We start from the raw sequence: 25,637 nt of genomic DNA, 5'->3' as shown, positions 1-25,637 counted from the left end.
TTACTCAGTGCACAGATTATAAATACTTGAAACATAATAAGAGATCATAATTTATAATTCAGGAGACCCAAATATAAATTCCAACTTTATTATTCTTTCTAATGCTAATTCAAAGACAATTTTTTTCTCCATGTGCAACTGCATTCTCTTATTTGAAAAACAGTGGTAAGAAAACAGTATTAATTAAGGTAATGCATAAGAAATTACTAAATCTTAAAATATAAAACATAAAACATAAATAGCAAATAAAAATATGTTGGTATCTATGCAAACCTTGCAGGAGGGATACACTAGATGTTAAGAGGAGACTTACAGAATGCCATGCTTCTAAAGACATCATTTGGCATACTGCCAGGCATGTCTGGGGACATACTTTACATCTCCTTCACCCAGAACTGAGATGAATAACCTCTCTCAGGCTTATCCCATTTCCTGAATTCCCTACCTTATCTAATTCCCTACCTTATCTAATTCAGATATTTTCTGGGCCTGTTAGAGGTGGTAAGCTTTTATACTACATGCTTTAAAACCAGGCTCTAGGCTGACCATGCAATGGAATTCCAAGCAATGACTCTTCCTAAAGAAGAAAGAACATGCTGTCCTATCTGAGGCTTTGTTTAAATCTCAGTTTCCCTTGCCTTACCTCTGGTCCCTAATACATATCACTCCTCATCCCAAGACTTCTGTGTTCTGCCTGTAAATGCCCCTGCCCAGCACAGCCTCAGTCCTCCAAGCCTTTGCTTCCTTGGCATTCCCAGAGCTGGCTGTCAGCCAGATCATTGTTTCTGGCCTGGAATAAAACCTCTCATTCTCAACTACTCTATTTAACTTCATGGAGTAAATCAAATTACCATCTACCACCAAGATGTCATCAATTCCCTCTCTGGAAAGTAGACACTTCAATAAGGAGAATAAAGAATAAAATGAGGATGTACATGGATAGACAGACATAAAGCCTTTGGAGAGAAATAATTGTAGCAGGACGTGTGATTTAAATAAAACATAGGAATAAGGGACAAGATGAAAAAGTTAAAAAAAAAATAGGAAGTCAACAGGAATGCTGTTGGGAAAAGAATTTGGAGAAATATTTGAAATTGTAAACATTTATTAACTCAAAGCTTTCAAAAGCAGAAAGTAGTAAAATTCAAACCAAAAAGATATAAAATTGTAATTCAGATTATGCATATTTATTTGCCAAATGTAGAAGCAGAAAAGAAAATTAGCTCATGGAGTTTACTCCATTATATAACATTGTAAAATTTGAAGACATAAAAAGAGAGCCTGGTAATAGCATCAAACTTTACGAAAAAGCCTTGGATATAACTAGCAATCCAGAAAAGAGCAGAGGATAAAAGAAGAAAGAAAGAAATAGATAGTCAGGCAGAGGAGAAATACTTGAGAAATGGGGAAAAGTGGTTCACTTACCTACGATCCCATTTTGCGACATACTAACTGTTGAATAAAAGGAAAGAAAAAGAAAGAGCACATAACATCGCCAACCACACATATTTTGAAAAATGCACAGCTCAATAATTTAGTCAAAGAAGAAAATCATATTGACTATTTGAAAAAGGATATGAATGTACCAAAATCTTAATAGCTAATTTTCTAATAGGATTGAAGGGAGTTAAAATGTACAGGGCAGGGGTGGCACTGAACCGAGAGATCGCTTTCCCTTTATTCAATACTATAAACGTCTGAAAAAGAAAACACAACACATAAAACAGGATTTAGAATATACACTAAGAACATTTTTAAGAGAAAAGTGAGATCATTATTTAGAAATAGTGTCCTATAAAATAATGTAGAAATATACAAATTATCAATATATGATATGACGATAGATGCTTTTTCTTTCTGAGCACTATAAACTTTCCTAAATTTGGTAGGTGACATGGGGATTTAAAGGAGAATATAAAGAAAATTTGTGGCCAATGTCATAGGAATTCTTAGTATCTTCATCAAGTTTTAACATAGGTATATTTAAATTGCATTTATAATTCACGGGAAGCACAAAAATGAGGCTTTGATTATTTCTTCAGCTAGACAATTTTCTCATGAGAACTTCAAGGTTTTCCATGTGTGTTCTTTGCTCAAACTCTTTTTTTTTTCCCTTATAAGTCACCTGCTATTATTTATTCCGTGAAGAGCAGCAAGGAGAAAACCTATGGTATGAAGGCATAATTAAACCTGCTGAAGATCAAAGTGCCTTATAGAGAGCTCGAGACTGTAAGGAGGAATTTAGATACTACTCCTGCAAATATAAAAAAAAAAATTAAAATGTTACTCTTAGTTGACATTTTGTGCTTCTCAGCCTTGTAAGAGAATCGGGGTCAATTTGCACTCATTTAAATATATAATTTGTATTCAAAAAGGTGAATAGGCTTTTGCCCTTCCTCATTTCCCCACTGGAGGATGCCTCATCAGTTCTCTCCCTATCTCCAAAACGCAGGTTCAAATGTGTGCTTCCAAAAGATGTCTAGGATTATCGATTCATTACACAGTCAGGCCCACCCAGGCTTCTAGTGATACTTCAGACAGAGTGAAGGAGGCACAACATTCACCATCATCCCTGGGACTAGCCCAGAATCAATTCAATTAGTAGACAGAGGAAGTAAAGGCAACTTGGCTAAGAACTCACTTTCTTATTGATATAGTAGGGGTCCAGGTCCTCCAGAGGCACTGACACCATCTCTGGGGGAATGTCTCCATAAATAAATGGAAGAGATTTTCCTGCTTCCAAGTCACTATTTGGCTTTGGGCCATTTTCATCGTCCTCATCCTTGCGCTCCTGTTTGGGTCTCTGAGCTTTCTCTTCTGCAATGCGCTGTTCAATAGCAGCAAGGGATTCCCTGGTAAAGAAGCGGAAGCTGTCAGGTCCTGGCGGTACCAGCACTGACTGTGCCATCTTTTCATCCTGCTCCTTTAATCACTGTTTAGCTCCTTGCATAAGAAAGTGCTACAGAAAGAGGGGGGAAGAAAAAGCAATGACCATTAGGTTAAAAAGTGACTGTGGCAATTACAAGACACTGAGCACTGAGATAAAGTACGTAAACCAAGAGAGCTGTCATATTTCACAAAGGAAGCTGTATATGGCATTCAGGGAATCTCAGACATGCATTCATTTGCTTGCATGGAGATCTCTCTTTCACATTCAGTAGGTGTCTATGAGGTAATCTAATCTCCCACTCCCAAAATGTTTTAAGTGATTGTGCTAGTTGGGGAAAAATAATCCAATTCAGAGTTCGGAAATGGAGGATACTGGTTTGTGCTTGCTATTTCACTTCTGTGAATATTTTGGCAGCCATCTTTTTCAGCATTCTTTCTAAAAAAAAATTAGAGATCCAAAACAAGAAATGAAACATCACACAAATTGTAGAACCTGGGCTGTGTGAGGTTCTCGCATGTATCTCTCCATTTTTTTCCACGTACCTTTTGGCTCACTTTATCATCTTTAAGAGTTTATTCAAAAGCAATACACCTGGTAAAGAGCTTTGGAGATCCTAAAATGCCAGGCTATGGAAACATAGGTAGAAACTGCGTGAAAGCTAGGGAGGAGGAAGGAGCAGGAGATGCCTGTTTGTGTTTGCAACTGCTCGGAAGCTGCACAGGAAGGGACCCAGCTCCTGCCAAACCGGGCAGGAAGTCATCCACGTCAGAGGTCTGTAGCTTGGACCCCCTGGCTTAGCAACCTGCTGCTAGCTAGTGTAATTGCTTCTCAAATTAACAAATTTGCAGTACCTTAGGAAACACTGTAGAGATAGCCCATTTTCTCAAATAGTACCCACTTCCCCAAAATCTGGCATAGCAGTCTGAGTGTCCATTTCAGAATTTGGACTTGAAAAAAAATAGTAAGTGTAAGATAGTGTACCTTTTAAGCAAACTCCTAGTATATGGATTTTTGCAATAAAATAAATGGAGCTTTACTGGTATTCAAAACATATTTTACTAAACTAAAGTAGATAACTCAACAGAGCACATCGATCATTCCAAATGTTACATGTGAACCGGTGGCAGGAGTTTCTATGCTATTTGAAACAATACAACCAAAATCTTGACTCCTAGATGCCATCTGTATAAAATCACTTAATCTATTTTTTTCTTCTTCTTTTTTTAAATCAATCCATTTAATTCACACACTACAGGAATGAGAGCTGCCAGTTAAATATATGAAATGCATTTCCTAAGAGTAAAATGTGTTAGTATGCAGTTCATTTCTGCAGCATATATCAGATAAAACAGAGGGAAATCTAAAACAACATATCCACTGTACAGTTTCATTAAAAAATTTTTTGAAGTAGACCAGGACCTTTCAGCTTCCAGCTAGCAGACTGCCCTCCCAGTATCACAGTACCTCCAAAACATACCCCATTTTTCACCCATCCCCAGAGACCCTCATGGCTAGCGACAGGCATAGGCATGAAGATGGTCCTTGCACACTCGGGGGAGGAAACTGCCATGCCTGGATGCTCTAACAGAAGAGACATGCTAAAACATGCAGCCAGCAGCTTCAAAATGAAAGTGGTCCCCCTGCAGATTTCCCCAAGGATTCTACTGTAAAGGTAGAGAAGCATCACAGAGAATAAGCATAATAAGAATATTAAAACATTACCCCTGCAGAATCTTTTACACCCAGAGTTTAGGATTGATAAGCTGGCACCAAGAAGACTGCAGCTAAAATTCCATCATGCTTTAAAAAATATATAATTTTTTTTTTTTTTTTTTAATTCTTCTTCAAAGACCACACCTAACTTCCTGTAAAAGGATTCTGGTAACTGAAGTAAGAACAGGCATTTCCTGTACAGGGACTACAAAGTGGCATTATTGTAACTACCACTAGAGGGCGGAGAAACTGTGAAGAGAAACACCTTCGCAGTGTACACACGGACATACGTATGTCTGTAGCGGCACAGAGCTTTCGGTAATGGAGCTCTCTCTGATCTTTGACAGACTTTTCTTAGAACAAAACGGTAAAACTTTACCGATTTAGAAGATTAACTTTGTTAACCAATAATGCTTCTCTTCATACTTTTTATTTGCTAAGCCAAAAAGTCATTCACTCAATATACATAATTTAAATTAAAAGTAAAAAGAAAGTACAGGAATGCATCACGACATTTTCAGTCAATGAAGGACTGCATATATGACAGTGGTCTGTAAAATTATAATACTGTATTTTTACGGTAGCTTTCCTATGTTCAGATATGTTTAGATACACAAATACTTACAATTGTGTTACAATTGCCTACATCATTCAGTACAGTAACATGCCGTACAGGTTTGTAGCCTAGGAGCAATTGGCTATACCATACAGCCTAGGTGGGTACTAGGCTGTGCCATCTAGGTTTGTGGAAGTATACTCTATGACGGTCCGACAACGATGAAATTGCCCAAGGACACATTTCTCAGAATGTATCCCAGTTGTTAAGCAACACATGACTGTAAATAGTGGATGGTTAAAAATAAGAACTCCTATCAAACAGCAATTATATTAATGAAAGTCTTGCATACAGTAGGACTTGATATTAGCCTCAGCTCCAGAATATCTGAAATGCAATAAAGCTCTTTGCTAATTCAAGAAAGAGATGACTTATGCCACAGAAGTTAACTTTTCGAGAAAAAAAATTAACTCAATGAGATACCAATCTTATTTTATCTCTTATTTAAGTCACTGAAAAGCAGTGAGAAAAGGAACTGATAAGCCAGTGAGATCCTAAATACCAGTCTTTCAGCTACTATCATAGTTAAGATTTGAGGACTTACTAAGTGCCCGTTACTAGGCTAAGATGTCTGCATACACTATATTATTTCATCCTCCCCACAACCCTATCAGGTAAATGCTTTTGCTATTTAAAAAGTGAAGAAGAGGGGTATACTGAGATTAGGAAAAGTCTCCTAAAATCATCCAGGCAGGATTCAAAGTCTGACGTAAAAATCTGTGATCATTAGTCATAAAAAGAGACACCTGTTCATGCAACTAAGGCTTAAATAAGGATTAAATAAAAATCAGGCACTGGCACCAATCATAATCAGAAACAGTTCTAATTGTTAATTACATATATTTTGTATATTTTCTAGCTTCCTCATTTTCAGTAGAAAATGTATTTGTTGGACATGAGCAAGGGGAAGATATAGCCAGGAAGAATATTTTAGTCACTCTAGCAGGTATCTACTTTTGGTATAAGAGAAAGAAAAATGACTCAAACCAATCAAAGGAAAAAAAATGAAGAAAGAAGTTCATGCAAGAGTGGGGAACCTGCAGCTTTAAAGCCACATGTGGCCTTCTAGATCCTTAAGTGTGGCCTTTTGATTGAATCCAAATTTTACAGAACAAATCCTTTTATTAAAAGGAGTGCAGCCGAGAAAGATGAAGATTTTCTTGCCTCCATTGGTGGTTAAAAAAGAACAATCTTGAAATTAGAAGGCCGCAGGTTCCCCACCTGTCTAGGGCTAGTTTTTGGGCATGTGATAATTCAGGAGCTTAACTGATGTCACCAGCACATAGTTACGCTGTATCCTTTGGCTCTGTCTTCCATAGCGATAGCTTTCCTAAAGATTCTCCCCTTATTGTAGTGAGATGCTGTAGCAACTCTAGCCTCCCAACCTTCCACACCTAAATTCAACAGGAACAAAGGGGCGAGAAAAACTCTCAGTGCATCATACTGGCTCCAGGTGGGTCAAATGCCCATCCTGAAGTCATCACTGTTCTGGGTAATGCCATGCTTTGATTGGCCTCACCTAAGCCATGTGTCCCACCCTTGGAACAAAGAAGAAACCTCACTTGAAATCTATGAACAGTCAAGTCAGGGTCATAGTTGTGGTACAGAAGCATTCCTCAAAAGCAGAGTTGGGATACTATAAGTGAATAACAGGGAGATTAACGGGGGATAACAAAAACAAGTGTGTGTTCTAGTCACATATTGGTTATATTTGCAGTGCCTCAATATTTGAAAAGTAACATTATCAGCATGAGGATATATACATCTGGTATATATACATCTGGTCTTCCATGTAAGCCAATTTCCATGTATACTAATCAGGCAAGGTATTTAGAAGATTAATTCCCCAAAGGAAGCAGTCCTACTGTAAGTAAGCACACAAATATTTTACAAATCTCTATGGTGAGCATCAGCTTCAATTATCAAATGAATATTCAGGTCTCACTTTACAGATGTGCTCAGCAGTAGACCAATTTGTTATACAAATTATTTTAATTCAAAAAATAAAAATTTACAAAGTGATTTGCCAAACATTATATTTTGTGGGAGAGATTAATCATAATAGTAACACAGAGTATCTACTCTTTTTCAAGCACTATTTTAAGAGCTATAAAACCATTTAATCCTTATAGCAAGCTGATGTAACAGATATTGTGGTCACCCCCATTTAAAACATGAGGAAGAATTAAAAAGAACAGAGGATCCTAGAGGCTGGGAAGGACAGGAAGAAAGGAGGAAGAGGGAAAGATTTGTTAATTAAAAGATACAAAATTATGGCTAGGTAATAGGAGGAGTAAGTTCTAGTGTTCTATACCATTGTAGGATAAATATAGTTAATGATAATATAATATATTATATATTAATAGTTTCAAATAGCTAGAAGGAGGATATTGAATGTTTCCAACACAAAGAAATGATATATGTTTGAGGTAGGATATGCTAATTACCCTGATCTGATCACCATACATTGTATGTATTGAAACATCACTATGTACTCCACGAATATGTACAATTATTATTTGTCAATTAAAAAAATTTTTTAAATGAAGGAACTAAGGCAACCAGAGCAGAGGCTAAATAATTTGCAACGTGCTTATATTCTTACAACTGGAAGGAATAGGATCAAAATTTTAACAACTGCTCACTGGCTGCAGATTCTCTGTTTCTAAAAGTTATGCAATGCTTAAGACATTTTTTGGAATCATTCACTATCAGGAACACACCAAGATATGTGTAGTTTCTTTGACATTATATTAGTTTTAGGGTCACTCATTTCCCGTTGATTCTAGCCAACGTGTCTCAGAATATTCAAAAGGGTCAACACAAAATATTTTACCAAAACATCCAAGACATCAAATGAGCAACACCTGAATATTTTTTCTGTTTCAAAAAGACTGTTGTGTAGTGTAGATTTGAAAAAAGAATTATAGTCTCTTGTTTCTAATTTCCCAGGATGAGGTTTTTCAGAAATCACGCACATGAGTTTTTCTTCCATTAGCTCTGACCCTTGTTAACATCATACTGATATTTTGTGAGAATTCTGTATGACATTGATTATCTGGAGATTTTAAATTTTGTTTAGTCATACTACTTTTCAGACAGAAGATTTTGTGTTACAACTTTGAAGCCCAGACACCATATTTGTAAGAGCCATGAATAATGGGAAAGGCAAACAATATTATTTGAAGTAGTCAAAAAAGAAAAAATATCAAGAACTGAGTTTCTAAATTCTGATGAATTTCTGTAATTGACTCTAATTTTTCCTACAAAGATCCACACTTATAATAATAAGTGCCCTAAAGATAAATTTATACTAGAAATGATTGGCTTATTAAATCTCCTAGATGAGGACATAATCTTATAATAGTTTATATTATTACTATAATTAATGATTTTGGATAAGTACTCAAAAACTTAGAGAATTTTGTATCCAAAAGTTAAGAAAGCTGAGAAAGACTAAGGAATGTCTTTTTCTGAAAGTGATCTTTTAAATCTCTTTCATAATTATAATTTTTAGTGTTCATTAGTACATTAATGTCATAAACATAAACTAAAAAAAGATTCGCTATTATTTGAAGATTTATTTTTGGATTTTCTAGCTTTCTAGGCTTCAGTGTATTTTCTCATGAACTTTTTTATTGTTACTTGCTTTGTTTTTGTATATCCTTCTGTCTTTAGCCTGAATCTACTAGCTCATTTCTGTAACTAACAATTTCAATAAAGACAAGAAAGTTCTAAACAACCCGACTTACATGTTTTTCTGCTGCAGATTAGGGACAGAGCACAACAGAATATGAAAAACTCAAGTTCAGTATATACTGGTCAGAAAAACTGTCATTTGTTTTCTTTAAATGCTAGGTTTAGTTCCAATGTGAAACAAACTTATTTTGCATACTTTATTTTCATATTAGTCCCTCGAGCAATATTCTTTTTTTTCTCTCTCTCTCAATTCATAATTTTATTTAGAAACTCTTTAAAGTAGGAAAAAACCCTGTCAAGAAATGCCAGGTGGAAAATGGGTTCCCAATAAAATGGAATTTTAGGGCGACAAAAGTCTAAAAATCCAGAAAAGAGAAATAGGAAAACTGTCATTTGAACGATGGCCAGTCATTTGCATTTTTGTCATTGTTAATCAGTGAATCTAGGTTTTCTTCTGAAGTCCACATAAAACATGCACTACAAAACAATTTTATCATAAAATACTTGCTTTCTACACAAATTTTAGGACAAGCTACCACCAGAATCAAATCAATACAGATACATCAGGGGTTGAACAATCCCAGTAATGGGTGACACACACTTTGCAGAATTCTGCCAAACAAAGGGATTAACTAAATAGGCTGTGGGCAAAGCAAATGAGACTTAAGGAGTGAAATATTTTAAATATTAATAATTAATATTAATAATTAATTCAGATATGGTACTTTATTTTCTTCAAAAGAAAATTAACATTTAAAAAAACAAACAAACAAAAAAGAAAATTAGTATTTAGTACCGCGCTAATGAATTTTATCTTCAAAGAGATTAGTGCACTAGCAAAGTATTCAGATAACTGGAGAGCTGTGGAGAACAAATACCAAAAACATCCCAGCCTTGCAGATCCTGAGGTGAGGATGTCCCTCCCTGATCACTCCCTTTGCCAGAGGTCCACAAAGAACTTACAGCATGGGCCGGGCACAGTGGCTCACAGGAGCACTTTGGGAGGCCAAGGCAGCAGGATTACTTGAGATCTGGAGTTCAAGACCAGTTTGGGCAGTAGAGAGACCCTGTCTCTACAAAAAATAGATACAAAAACAGCTGGGCATGGGGGTGCATGCCTGTAGTCCCAGCTACTTGGAAGTCTGAGGCAGGAGGATCACTTGAGCCCAGGAGTTTGAGGTTGCAGTGAGCTATGATGACACCACTGTACTCTAACCCAGGTGACAGAGCACGACTCTGTCTAAAAAATAAATAAATAAATAAGGAGAACTTGCAGCATGATCACCTGCCTGATGTGCTTCCAACTGGAAGCAGCAAACTTTAAGGAGCCAAAGAGGAGTCCCTAGCTAGCAAGGAGCCAGAGGAGAAAAACATGGTAAATGTAAACCTGAACGACAGTAAAATGGGACACAACCCCAATTCAAATCCCAGCGATGTTGGCCAGTCTCCAAAAGCCGTTGTTAGATTAAAAAACTGGACACACCTCATTTCTCAAAAAACACAATACATAGAAATTTTGAATATAATTGGAAAAATCGTCAGAGAAATGCACAATGAAAATTCAGCTCTTCAATATAAACATCTCAGGGCTGAAACACGCCCTCCATTCATCCAGGCAACCATGCCTCTTGCTTTTTAGCAGGATGCAATTGGTGGATGACATCACATGACTTTACAGGGCAACCTTTAAAACTCTCCTTTTGGGCCAAAGCCAAGCAGGCCTGCATGGCCTGGGACGGCAGGTTCTGAGGGTTCTGAGATCTGACCTTTCCTTCCCAGACACAATGTCAAATACATAAAATCTCCTGATGTGTTACATTTTATATTTGGAAATATGGAAGCATATTTTAAGTACTCTTAAGGCATTATTTATTACAATGTTCTCTGCCAAGATTTCACATTAGCTTAAAATTCGACCGGTCTTTACGTGTCTGTACCGAGGTCACCACCTCAGCGTATTCCATAAAGGCTTCTCCTGCTCTGCTACAAGGTAAAAGCTCCTAACTCAGACTTTTCCAAACTTACTGGAAAAGGAGTGCACTTCTGCAAAGTCCATTTTAAGAAGAGGTACTTTTTGCCTGTGAAAAGAAATCAGTGAGTCTTAGAGAAGAACAATAAAAGGAAGTATTTTACAGTTAAAGACATGAGTTGGAGTGCAGAATCCAGATGTTACTTTGATGGTGCAGGTTGTTAATACTCTTCTTGTTCCTCCTATGGGCCCCCTTCATCAGGTATCCCAAAGCCTTCACCTGTGGTGTAGAGAATGTCTCTGCAATACAGGGTCATTTCCCCCTTCATTCTCCTGGCAAATCAATTCAACGTTCCTTCACTTTTCAAAGTAAAAACCTCTCTCTCCAAGTCTTCGATGGTTAAGTTTTAATATATTGACCTCAGTTCACTGTTGTGTCATTCCCATTGCCCACACCAGATTCTTTCTCACGCCACCCCAGGGCAGCCTGAGGAGCTGCAGTAGTTCTCTGTGTTGAAATGGCTTCTGGGGAGCTGCACTGCTCAGCTGAGAGGTTTCTTTCGTTGATTCAGAACTGGAGCCACAAGGGAGGGAGCCACTGCAGTTTCTTGACCTTACCTGGCAGCCACAAGGCCATAGTCATTTCGATCATAATTCGCATCAAAATACTTCTTGAAACACTGGATGAATTCAAAATTGTCCTGAAACTTTCCTTTTACTAATTTGTCTACAGAAATTATTTTGTCAACACCCATCCTCTGAAAACCTGCTTGTAACATTTTGAAGTTCTGGATGTAGTCTCGTTCTAGCTTAGCTTGAATTTCACTTTCTTCAAGGCAGTGGAGCCAGGGAACAGCATGTTCTGACAATAGGCAGCCCCTGAGCACAACTGCTCGATCTTCGTCAGATTTAACTGCAGAGATTCATGATTCAGGAAGTCTACGTTCACTGCCATCTTTGGTGCCTGGCAGAACCTCGTCCACTGGCCACACACAGCTCTGGGTCCATCTTCGTCTCATTCAAACTGAGCTCAACTAATATTCTTTTTAAAAGTATAGATATTCCTTTAAGTGATTGTTATCTTCCAAGACACATTTTGTTTTTCTTTAATAGAAATGCACACTGATTTTATCATGATGATCTCTAGGAAATATAATTCAACGTATAATAATCACTTTACATCTAACTTTCTGAGGAAAAAATGAGTCAATCATATAAAACAAGACATACCTATATTTTTATAGAAACATTTTTATTTTATTGCAGGTAGACACATATAACCTTTCTAATTTTCAGGTGTATTTAGTGTGTGTTAATAGATTTCCATGAACTAATTCAACCTTGTTTAAATGGCTTATCATCTGGAAGGCCACCTCCAATCTGATTACGTATTAGTTTGCTTTTGTTGGAATGATTATGCTAGAATCACAGAATTCCACTTCTACATTTTAACTATCAAGTAAGAAAGAAAATTTCCTAGGATATTGTTTTCTCCATGAGGGTGAAGCACTTCCATTTGTTTTATATACATGAATATTTACAACTCATTTTTCCTCATTTCTTCTGTTTCTTAAAGGACTTCTACCTAATTTTTTTCCCCTCAGCCTTCATCCTCTTCCATGGGGGAGAAAAAAGTGGCCTCTAAACTTTTCAGTTGGATAGTAGGTCTGAATGTCTGGGTATCTTCCCCATGTCAGAACAAGCAGGCAAAGCCAGGAAAAGAAGGTCTTTGAAATGAAAAACAATGCTCAAAAAATAGCTACATTCCAAAGTGTCCTAGATACAAAATTTGCTCGTGCATGCATGTGCGTGTCAGAGAGAGAGGAAGAGAGAATGAGAGCATGAGAGACCATAGGTTTATTTCCTCATGTCATATCAACACAACCTAAATTCTGGCACACTACTTGGTTCTTGGTTTATTATCTCATTTCGTGCTTGCAATATTTGTGATGGAAGTAGTATTGTTGTCACTTTGCAAACATGTAGGTGATCAGGGTTTATGGATGTCTGGTAACTTGCCATTGCCACCCTGAGCCAGTGTTTCAATTCATATGTGTCTCATTTCAAATCCTAAGTATATTTCATTGTTCCATTTTCCCCTGAGAGTGAGAAATGTACCATTGAGATACAAGTTGAGAAGGATAATGTGAAATATGTCTGATTTTTAAAAAGTCACTGGATCCTTACCTATACCTGAGATATTTGTAGAACTGCATAGGCCCACTGCTATTAGACAAACTGGTGACCCATGAGAATAACTTAGTTTCCCCTAATAACCTGGCCATTGTTATTGCAGGGCTAGCTTGACTTCTACTAGAAAGTAGAAATTGTCTGCACAATAGCTTCACATGCTCCATAATGAGCAAGCTGGTCCCAGTCACAGAGGAGGAGCTTACATATTTACGAGGGACTTATACATTGACTTGACTGATAACTCTTGAATGTGTAGCCCTTGACTTCTGTGTCCCCGGCAGGAAGTTCCAGATGCCAAGCACCCAGAACATGCACCATAGTTCCATGGACTTGACTTACAAAATCCGAACTCAAAGATAAATTATTAAAAATATCAAGATAATGACTGAAGAGCATTGGACACCAAGTGTGGGGCCCTTCTTAGTTTAAGCCCTGTATTACTTCCCATCAAGCCAACCCTGCTAATAATTTCTAAATTGGTCTCCCTGCTTTATTTTTGGTTTCCTTCTGTTTATTTTCAATGTAGTAGCCAGATTCTTTTAAGATACAAGACAATTGAAGATTTTGTGCTGAAGTGGACACAATGACTCAAGTAACCTGAAGACAGTCCTCTAAAGCAGCGGTCCCCAATCTTTTTGGCACCAGGGACTGGTTTCACGGAAGACAATTTTTCCATGGACTGGGGGGAAGGGGGAGAGGCGAAGCTCAGGCGGCAATGTGAGCAGTGGGGAGCGGCTATAAATACAGACGAAGTTTTGCTTGCTCACCCTCTGCTCACCTCCTGCTGTGCACCCCCCTTTCATAAGTTTCATGGAAGACAATTTTTCTACCAATGGAGCGGGAGGAGAGGGGTGGCAGAGCTCTACAGCCCAGTCCACAGCCCGGAGAGTGTGGACCGAGGCTCTGAAGAGAGAGAGGTACAGATTCTCAGAAGCAGAAATACTCAGCTGCTAGGGGAGGGGCACACGGAAACAATAAAAGGGACCCAGGTGTTCTGGTTTGGGTGGAGCAACATGATGCCCCCTATACTAAGAGAGCAAGAAATTTTGTTTTCTCTTTTCTTTTTAGTTGTATATCTGTAGTACTCAGGACAATCCCTGGCACAGGGTATGGATTGAGTACATATAGTAGATAAATGATTGTATTGAGTACCTTCTATGGTCCAGGCTCTATAATAATTCAGGTACATAGTAGGCATAGATGTAGAACCTCCCACCAAGCCAAATTTTCTTCCTTATTTCTTTTAAAGGCATCATCTCCTTTGAGACTCTTCATCAAATTCTATCAATTATGCTTCCGAAATTACTCATAGCTGTCTCTTCCCTTCTCTTTCCATTGCCAACATCCAGGTTCAGGACCTTACTATCAATTAACTGGACTACTGTAAACAAATGGTCTCCATTCTTCAGTCTGTCCTTCATCTACCCATTTTATATACAATTACTAGCATGATATTTGAAAAAAAAATGACTTTAGTTATGATAATAATCTGTCTAAACACTTTAACTTCTAAGTCTAATTAAAGGCGAAAATGTGTAGTTCTTGTGTGCTCTGATCTTACCTTTCCTTTCCATCCTTTACACCCCTGAGATGATGTTCAAACAACTATAAACTATTTGTTGCTCCCAATCTCTCTGCTTTCTCACCTTGGTACCTTTGCTCGGTTTCTGCCATTTGAAATGAAACTGTATTCTCTGTCCCAACCAATCAATTCAAAATTAGCTCATTCAAATTTCAAACTCACATACCATTTTCTCTAAGAAGCCTCTCCTCATCTTCTGAGCCAGAAGCTATCTCCCCTTCTGAACTCTTGGGTCACAAGTAAGTGATGGGGTACACTGGAAAGAGTGTAGGCTTTGAATCAAATTATTTGAATTGAAATCTGGTTCCGTTGTTTAGAAACTTAGTGACCTTGAGTAAGATTCAAACTCTTGGATCCTCAGTTTTCTCATCAATAAGAAATGAAGGCTCATTTTGCGTTTTATGAGATAAATTTATAAGAAAATGCTAAGCACTGTGACTGGCACATAGTGGATGCTTAATACATGCTGGTTTGGTCTTTTTTCAGAGACATCTTAGTGGTGTTTGTCATTTCTAGCTTTTATGAAAGTTCTTTATGTGAAACCTTATCTCCCTCATTATCTCCTCTTCCTTATCTTATCCCATCTTTGTGATTTTCACAATGCCCAGCATAGTACCTCGCCTGAGATAAATCATCTAGTAAATCACTGATGAATTCATGGCTTCGACCCTATATTCGTGCAGTAACTTTCCTGTCATTTTCACCAAGTATACTTTCTTTTCCTTTCTGGATAGTTAATATCTCAAACTAATGGCCTACATTTCTGATTTTTTATGTTTTACTTATACAGTAGTCCTCCCATATCTGCTTGCTTCTGTTTCAGTTACCTACAGTCAACCAGCATCCAAAACTATTAAATGGAAAATTCCAGAAATAAACAATTCATAAATCTTAAATTGTGTGACATTCTGAGTAGCTTGACGAAATCTCATGCTGTTCCACTCCCTCTCCTGCCCAGGACATGAATCACCCATTGGTCCGGGGTATCCACACTGTCTACATTACCTGCATTAGCTGCATTAGTCACTTAGTAACCACCTCAGTTATCACATCAACTGTCATGGTATTGCAGTGCTTGTGTTCAAGTAACCATTATTTCATTTCATAATGGCCCCAAAGAGCAAGAGTGAAGCTGACATATTGCTGTAGTTGTTCTATTTTATTATTAGTTATTATTATTCATCTCACCCACTGGGGGTTTTGGAACATATCGCGGGGTTGACTGTATGTAACTGTATAAGTGACTATGTACATTCTGGCAACTCCATAGTTTGAACGCACCTTACGTACCGTAATACATGGCCCTTAACCTAAAGGCAGACTGGTCTCTTCACTGTATCTCCTCTCCAACACACATATATCACACACATGCGCACACACACACACAACCCCACACACTTATGTTAGTTCCTCCCTCTATCTTATTTCATCAGCCCAGCAAGTTCAATATTCACTCATTTGCCTTTTCTAACCTTTTCAATCTTCTGGTCTAATTGGTCTGGAAAACTTTCTTTAAGGGATACCTTCTGCATTTTCTAAATTTCCATTACACTTAAAGTGGAAAAATAGTGCAGTATTAACTTCTTAACTCTCCCCTCTATACATAATTTTCTTTGCTTTAATTCATTCCAAAAGATCCTTCTAGGTCAATTTTAATGAAAATTTCACCATTCATTTGTTACCCTCACCCAGCAATGTTCAACCATTCTCCATTCCCATCCATATGAAGTACAGATTCCTCTCCTGGACACTAAAAGAACATTCCAACTTTCCTTTCCAGTCTTCTCTCCTACCAACCCTACCAGTGTTTTACAGTATAGACAAAATAATTTGCTCATATTTTTTTCAAACTTTTACCATAATCTGTATTTCTGCTTCCAAGCTGTTGCTTATGCTATTTTCACTACCTGAAATTCAGTAGATCACCAATTCAACCTAAGGAGACAATAGCAGTTTAAATTTCACATACAACATTTTTCATGAATACTTTCACATCCTTCCAGCTGGGTACATCTTTTCACTTTTTCAAGCTTAAAAGCACTTGTTTTTCACACACTATTTTTTTCTAAAAAAATTGCCTTGAGGTAAGGATATGATGTACTCCTCTTTGTAACTCTTGAAGTACATAAAGCAAAGCAGTGCCTTCCACAAAGTAGATACTCAGTAAAATAATTGAATAATAAAAGATTTCGAAGAGACAAAGCATTGAATAAGTTATCATGTGGAAGGGGGCTTGGATGTGCAACATGCTCTTGTGATTCTAGAAGGCAGATCTAAGACTAATATGGATGTTATAGGAAGGAAATTTTCATTCAATATGTTAGTAAATTAAAACAAAGACCAGGCCTGAAGAATCCCTGAACAGACGAAGCCAGATGGGTCTCACAATTGACCTTAACCTTGCTTGATTTGCAAACAGAAGCAAAACTCAACTTGAGCTATTTCTTATAAATGTGTATATTAAAGAAAAACTGAAACTTAAGGCCAACTAATCGGAAGCCAATTACATATTTATGTAACTAGGACTTTCCAGCAGGGTAGAACAAATAAGGTAACTGTATAACTGAAACCAATTAAATATTTTCTTTGCTTTATTTCCATTTTAGCCCTACGAAAGCTTTTCCCTTGAGTTTCCTCTTGGAGCCTCTGAACCACTTGCTGTTTAGAGCTGTGTGATTTAAGAATTACTATTTGCTCAAATAAACTCTAAAATCTTGTTTCTCAGTTTACTTTTTAACAAATATAAGCAATAATGCTCAAATTCTGAGATTTGCCACAAAACAAAATGAATATTTTTTAATGCAAAATAATCTTAAATTACCAGATATCGACGCAGATATTGTGATAGGATGCTTGTCTAGGCAAATAATTTTTATAATTAGAATGCATAATTCCAAAATATTTCCAACCTCTAGATTCTATGATCGCCTTAAAAAATAAGATCATCAATTTATCTTTTATAAAAAAAAGAAAAATGAAGACAATTAAATTAATTTTTAAGAAAATTCACATAAACTCCCGATTGGAGATAACTCAACAACCAGATGGTCACAGGACCTATCATCTTCCTGACCAGTGACTGATGCCACTTAGCTGTGAGCCCCCTCGAGGGCAGGGAGCTTGGGGGGCTTACTGAGGTCTTTCTGTTCTCCAGGGCTTATTGCAAAATGTGGGGACTTCATGTGCTAGCAAATTAATAATGGGGCATAATTGGCATTTGTATGACCATATCAAAAAAGTATCAGAGGAGAAGACAAAGTAAGGAAGGATCTTACCAATACAATCTCGCTCACCTTTAAATTATAATTTATTTCAGTTTCTTGGACTACACTAAGGAAAGCATTCAAGAGCAATGTTATGGCGGTCTTTCTTTTCTTTCTTTCTTTTTTTTTTAGAAACAGGGTCTTACTCTGTCACCCAAGCTGGGGTTCAGTGGCATGATCATAGCTCACTGCAGCCTCAAACTCCTGGGCTCAAGCAATCTTCCTGCCTCAGCTTCCTGAGTAGCTGGGACTGCAGGCGGCGCACTCCATCCACTCTGGCTAATTTTTCTTTCTTGCTTTCTTTTTATTTTTTAGAGATAGGTGTCCCACTATGTTGCCCAGGCAGGCTAGTCTCAAACTCCTGATCCTCCCACTTCAGCCTCCAGAGTCACTGGGATTACAGGCACACCCCACCATGCCAAACTCTTCTTGCCTCTTTTTAACACCAGAAATGAATCTATTTGGTTTTGTTGGTCTCACACTATGAGCACATTTTCAGCAAATGCATCACAATATGTGTCCAGACACATGTTTTCTCATTTAAATTAGTTACCTTGAAGGTCCAGGCACTTAACCCAAGAGTACTATGGCTTTAAATAGTTTTGGAATTCCTTCTTTTGAAGTTGGCAATATGTTTTTTAGGGACTTAATTTATAGGGTTTTTTTCCCCCAAGTGTTTTTGGTGCTCAAGCTGTAGCTATACCTTATTCGTGCAACATCATTCATTTTAAAGAAATCTCATTTGCTTATTACTATTTACTAGGGCCATATATCTGGAAAAAAAAGGGGGGGGGCAATAATTTTGAAGCCAGACAAAACTAGTTTACATCCTTACTCTGCTACTTCCTAGCTGTGGTTCTCTGAGCAAAGTACCTGGATTATTGTGAGGATTAAAGAAGATAGCTTAAGTAAAATATCCAGAATAAGAGATGCTACTTATTCTTTTTTCCCTATGCCTTTCAAGCTCTTACACATAGCATTGTACTAAGCACAAAAAACAAAACCAAATTATAAAGCTAGAAGTCCAATCTTTCAATGTTTACATTCTAGTTAATCATTTAACAAAAAATTTTAAGTGCCTACTAAGGGTCAGTACTTTTCCAGATGCTCGGGATGCAGTCACGAACAAGCAAACAAAAACAGACAAAACCGTGCCCTTGTGGAGATTACATTCTACGTAACCTAGTAAAGGGATACAAGTAATACACAAGTAAGGCAAGTATGGACTGTGACAGGTGGTGCTAATTGCTATGAAACTAAATAATGTAGAAAAAAGGGAAAAAATATCAGGGTGGGGGAGGAGAAGGATGCATTGCAATTTTAAATAGGATGGTCACGGAGAGTCTTGCTGAGGAAATGAGATTTCAGCAAAAGCCCTGAAGGAAAGAGAGGCCAGCCAAGTCAGGAGTCTTCCTAGATGAGGGGGTTCCACGCAGAGTGAATGCATCAAGAGTTGCAGAATGGTATTCACTTTCAGAAAGGCCTGTAGGAAAGTAAATAACGCTGAAAGAACAAAATGACAACACAAGGCATTAACACATCAACAGGAAGAAGAAAGCAGAGCAGGTAGCAGCAACAGCGAGGGCAACAGCAGATGCTGCCAACCTCAGTCAGGCCTGCCATCTGGTTTCCCAGCAGTTTCACCAGTGACACCTGTGACATAAATGTCAAGATCAGTGCCCAAGCCAGACCCTGAGAAGCAACAATCACACCAGAAATGAAGGAAATCTTACTGCCATTCAATGCCCTTCCCTTGAGCACAGAAGGAGGATGTTGAAAGCAGGATAGCCATGCCTGGGCCGCCTGGAAAAATCCAAACCTGGATGGCTGCCTGCAGGTGTACCCAAGAACAGCTTTACGGATATGGAGAGTACAGCAGCCAAATTTAGCAATTAGAAACAGCTCAACGTCAGAGAAGTAGACAAGGCAAACTGTTGCCTATCCTTAATGTGTAAAAATATTTGTTGAAATCTAAAAAGATTAGAAAAGGAATTCTCTTTTTAACCATGGCACAGTTTTTTAGAGCAGACAATAGCCACAATTAAAAGATACAGCTACAAAACAGATATTGCTACTAAACTTTTTTTGTTTGTTTTCATGTGGGAAAAGTGTGATGACAATGTATTTTTCTATTCAATATGTTGGCAGTTTCCTTCTCTAGTATATTTTTTCATTTCTAATCACTGCTGATACATTATAGAGAAAATAGAGGAGAATTAGACACTCTGTTCCTCAGTTCATTCAACCTTTTGATCATTGGGGGTTTTTCCTTTCTTCTTTCTCTTTTTCTTTCTTTCTTTTTCTTTTTTTAAACCTTTCTCCCCTCTTTAGAACAAGGCAATTTCTTTCCTGGTTAAATCTGTAAGATTGCTGTTGGAATTAATTTTGATTATTGATAGTAAACCACTTTTTGAATTGTAAAGCAATAGCACATTGCTAATTTATTTTCTTCTTTTTCTTAATATTATTAAATATCAAGTTTTACCTATAGGAATGAATGAAAAAAAGAGTATTTTAAACAAAAAGAAATTATCTTTTGTACCCTGTATTTCAAAATGTCCCTATATAACTTCATGTATGTGAATTATAAAAGTATGGTTAGAACCCATAAGATGATTGGATTTTGAACAGCGTCTCTCTCCATGTGCACAGTCACAGGAGCCCACATATGTTAGATTTATGTGATTTCCACCCCACCATATTGCTGCACCACTTTCGTCTGCAAATGAAAGCAGAAAAAAACGACAGGCTGGAGAAGGAAAAAGGGCAAAAGGCTCAGGAAAATGTACCACCTCCCCCTAATAAAGTTGCTTTCTACACATTCATTGCCAGAGTCATACTCATAAATTATATTTTCCATTTGTTTTTTTCACTCTCAACCAAACAAAATACACTAGAATAATTAAAAGCAAGACTGATCTATGAAAGCAAAGGCTTGTCATTTGGAAATTATCAAAGGGCAAGAAATGACTCACACATTTTTTGAAAAGTTCAAATCATGATCACAAATTGCAAACTGAATTTTCTTTTGGTTCCTCATAAAAGATGAGAGAAAGAGAGAGAGAGAAAGAATGGTTTTTTATAAGAAAAATATTTTTCCAAATAAATGAATTTATAAATTAGAAGATAAAATTTAGATTTAGAATTAAATTCCTACTCTTCTTTATGATCTTGAGCAAGTTTTTTCTTTGTGTTGGCACTATAACCAATGCTAATTAAAACAAAGGGTTTTGTGTTTGGAAGGGGGCCTCCCAAGAGATCATTTAGTCAGGCTTCTTATAGTCATTAAGGATTAAACTAAAATCAGAGACAGATGGTTTTGTCTCATATCTCAGAACAGAGATTTCACAACTTTCTTTGGGTGCCTATTTGACTCTTTAATCACCATCTAACTTATTATTTTTTATTATAATCACTGTCAATATTAACACAATCCAGACTATTTCCATTAGTGTTTCATTGGATGAAAATGGAAACATCATGCACACCACTATATGGGACTTATTAGGGAGAAATTGCCAAAATGTTCATTTAGCATTCTGCTTATTAGCATATCGAAAGGACATTTACCTATTGGTTTAACCAAGATCCAATGATTTCATTACAATAGTAGTAGAATAAAAACATTGGCTGGTGGTGGGCATATAATTTCAGACTTTAGTCTGCTTTTCTGCCCATCCCCTTCCTCATTTCCTCTGAAAAGAATGAAATGTTTATTTGGTTACTCAGTTCCTGAGACAACTAAATGGTTAAAAGGCATGAACACACAGATTTTTAACATGTTGTATTCTAATTCTAATTCTAATTATCATTCAGTATAGCAGATTCTCTAACTTTTCTTGTGATTTCTTCTTTGATCAATGGATTGATTATTTAGAAGTGCTGTTTAATCCTCCCCATGGGGTTTTTCTAGATATCTTATTGTTATTGGTTTTTAATTTAATTCCACTGTAATCAAATGCTCTTTGAAATGAACTGAGACTTATTTTATGGCCTAGCATATGATCTGGAGTGAATGTTCCATGGGCCCTTGAAAAGAATGTACATTCAGCAGCTATTGGGTGTAATAGTCTATAAATGTCAATTACATCTGCATGTGTGATAATTGGTAATGTTATTCATGTTTTCTATATCTTCACTAATTTTTGTCTTCTTGTTCTATCAACTACTGAGAGAAGATTGTTAACATCTCTAACAGTTATTGTGGATTTGTCTCATTTTAGTTTTGCCATGTTTTTCTTCTTGGATTTTAAAACTCTGTTTTATCATGCCCTTTTAAGATTGTTATGTCTTGTTACAAACTGGCCCCTTTATTCCTATGACATGACCATTTTTATCTGGGTTGGTACCCTTTGTCTTGAAATCTACTTTACTTGGTATTAATATAGCCATATCAACTTTCTTTCACTTAATGTTTGCATGCTATATCTTTTGCTAGTCTTTTAGTTTCAACCTGCCTGTATTATATTTAAAATATGTCTTGAAACCAGCATACCATTGGACTTTGCCTTTTGTCAAGTCTATCTCAAGAATAATGAAAATAGGCCGGGCGCGGTGGCTCAAGCCTATAATCCTAGCACTTTGGGAGGCCAAGGCGGGCGGATTGTTTGAGCTCAGGAGTTCGAAACCAGCCTGAGCAAGAGCGAGACCCCGTCTCTACTAAAAATAGAAAATAAATTAATCGGCCAACTAAAAATATATAGAAAAAATTAGCCGTGCATGGTGGCGCATGCCTGTAGTCCCAGCTACTCGGGAGGCTGAGGCAGAAGGATTGCTTGAGCCCAGGAGTGTGAGGTTGCTGTGAGCTAGGCTGACGCCATGGCACTCACTCTAGCCCAGGCAAAAGAGTGAGACTCTGTCTCAAAAAAAAAAAAAAAAAGAGTAATGAAAATATACACCCACACAAAGACCTATGCAAGAATGTTCATTGCAGCCTTTTTTATAATAGCTAAAACCCAGAAACAACTCAAATGTTCATCAACATATAAATGAAAAAAGTTATGATCTATGTGTTCATGCAACAAAGTAGTTAAATCTGAAAAAAATCGTGTTGAGTGAAAGAAGCTAAGAAAAAAGAGTATATACTTTATGATTCCATTTATGTAAAGTTTTCGAGCAGGTAAAACTAAGCTGTAGTGAAAGAAACTGGAACACTGCTTGTCTCCAGGGCAAGAGGGATTGATGGGGAAAGGGCTCTGGGGTGATAGAAATATTCTACGTCTTAATTGGGCTGGTCTCTAGACAGAGGAATACATTTGTCAAAACTCAAACTAATGTATTCTTAAAAATATCTGCATTTTGCTTTATGGAAATTGTATTTCAATTAAAGAAAATGACATGAGCCCAAGCTCCACTACCTTTCTTCTACTTCCTATTTGCCATACGTCTGTGTGGCTACACCAAGCCAGCCTGGGTAAGATGACACGGGCCAGCCATCTTTTTTCACTCTCTTGCTGACCCTCTTTCAGTTGACAGAATGTTCCTATAAGGTATCTTCAAATTTCTACCTCCCTGTGGCCAAAAAGAAGACGGTAAGCTTCTCTGATATGGATTCATACTTTAATGGGAAGTGCAAGCCCAATTATACCTCTGAGAAAATTCACTCTAAAATAATTAGGAGTTGGTTCCTTCTGGGTCCTACTGTCAATATTCTCTGCTCCCAAAGAATTCAGAACATAGCTAGGCAGTCAAAATGAAAACATAGAAATTTAAATAACAACACTGAGTCCAGTTAACAACATATGAGAACAATGTACAAAAGTAACACAAGACAACAAGACAGTGTATGATTTATTTATGATAACAATGACTACCTTGAACAGATTTTTAAAAAATTTTACAAAATGTTTTTAAACACGTTATTTTATTTATCATTTACAACAACTTTAAAAGATAGATCAGGGAGGTATAAATATCTTCACCCTTTGCATGAAGAAACTGAGATTTTAGTCAGGATATGTCACTAGCCACAGCAAATAAGTGACAGGTACAAGACTGAAATTCATGTATTTTGACTACTCATCTCAAAAAAGAATTTATTTTATATTGTGTTCTGTTTATAAAAAGTTTAAGGCATTGAGGGCTGAAGTGATTTACAGAGGCTTCTTGGATGTAGTGATACTTAGGCTGGGCTTTAAATGCTGGTGTGGGGTGAGAGGACATTCCAAATGGAAGGGAAAATCATGAATGAAGGCCCAGCCCCAAGCAGAGGCCCCAGCTCTGACCCATAAGAGAAAACAAGGCAGGTTGAGACCACAGCAGATAAGAAAATAAGTTGTACTGGAGAGGGGTTCTTGCTTTGATCAAGTTGCAGATCTAATCAAGAAAGGGTGGTCGTGGTCAGAGTACAGAAAGTATCAAATAGAATGCTAAAAGTCAATGGCAACTTGCTGAAGCCTTTAAGAAGGAAAGTGAAATATTAAGAAGAAAAGTGTATTACAAAATATATTAAATTTCTAAAATACTAATATGAAAATATTATATTATACAAATTTAGGGTTACCATGTTAGTATGGGGTACTAGTGGATAAGCATCGAGTGGTTAATTATAAAGAAATAAAGGATTTAGGTGCACAAACTTAAGAAATGGATTGTTAAGGGAAGAAAAACAAGAGCAAAACAGAGCCAAAGAGCACATTTTTCAGTGTCAAAGAGAGCCAATGCTTGCTTGAAGGCAGAAAAAAACAAGTTAATGAAGAATAAGAAATTAAGGATAAGAAGAGAAACTAGTTTGAGGGGACATTCTCTTGAAATAAGAAGGCTAGGATGGGGTCAAGAACAAAGAAGAAATTGTCGAGCTTTGAAATCATGAGGGATGATATTAAGCATGGGAAAAAATCAGAGTAAATGGATGAAGACATAGTTACATTAAAGTAAACAGAAGAAAAGATTAAATTCACTGGATCACCTCATTCTTTTCAGTAAAGTCCTGTGCAAGGTGCTGTTATAAAAAGATAGAAGAAAAGAGTTGGTATTGAAAAATTCAGGAAAGAAAAAGTTCATTTGAATTATCAGTGATAAAAAATGGGTTGTATTGGTTGTTTTACAAAAAAATAAGATATTATAATAATAAAAAGTTAATACAGAAATTTGGAGACTTGATTTTAAAAAACATATAAATTTAGGTAATAATTCAGACATGTATAGGTATCTCCCTCTATTGAATTGACAATCTTTTTCCATTTGAATGAAAGAAAAAAGAAGGGTCACATGTGAGGTCAAATATGGTTTAAAATTATGAAAAATTTTCTATCTGAATATTCCAGAAATGTAACAGAATAGAACATCATAATAATGACCATTTTTTTGTTAGTCATCAAAAGCTAATATTTGTTGAAATCTTACTAAAGCCAGGTATTGTTTTAAATGCCTTACATGTACACTGTATTATTTAATTCAATCTTCACAATTGCATGGGGGGTTAGGAACAATTATTAACCTCATTTTACAAACGGAGGCTAAAGAGGTTTATTATTCACCTAAAAATAGATTAGTGAGTGGAGAAGCCTAAATTTGGACTGCGGCAACCTGAATCTGAGTCCAAGCTCTTAACCATATGTTTCTTGGTGACTAAAATTATCCTTATAAACTGTAAAACATTATACAAAACTCCATTTTCTGATATGAGGTTAAAATTTCAATGTTTTATTTTTTAAATTATTTTTAATAATAAATGATAATTATAATTACAATAATAAAAATTGTATATGTTT

General features: G+C 36.7%; 1 protein-coding gene and 1 pseudogene across 1 annotated transcript in view; both read right to left on the bottom strand.

Annotated features, from left to right (window-relative positions):
- The window catches only part of SCN2A (sodium channel, voltage gated, type II alpha subunit), a 155,294-nt gene that overhangs the window by 107,910 nt on the left and 21,747 nt on the right, over positions 1-25,637 (bottom strand). Inside the window, exons 2-3 of the mRNA XM_012655821.1 lie at positions 2,642-2,959; positions 1,579-1,697 (exon numbers count right to left, since the gene is read on the bottom strand). Of these exons, the coding sequence (XP_012511275.1) occupies positions 1,579-1,697; positions 2,642-2,908 (386 nt within the window). The 5' untranslated portion in view covers positions 2,909-2,959. The remainder of the gene's footprint in view (positions 1-1,578; positions 1,698-2,641; positions 2,960-25,637) is intronic.
- On the bottom strand, positions 11,109-11,842 carry LOC105819548 (annotated as a pseudogene).

Source organism: Propithecus coquereli, unplaced genomic scaffold (genome assembly GCF_000956105.1).
Source record: "Propithecus coquereli isolate 6110/MARCELLA unplaced genomic scaffold, Pcoq_1.0 Scaffold49, whole genome shotgun sequence".
Taxonomy (NCBI): domain Eukaryota; kingdom Metazoa; phylum Chordata; class Mammalia; order Primates; family Indriidae; genus Propithecus; species Propithecus coquereli.
Note: the sequence above shows the minus strand (reverse complement) of the source record. Positions and strands in the feature narration are given on the sequence as shown.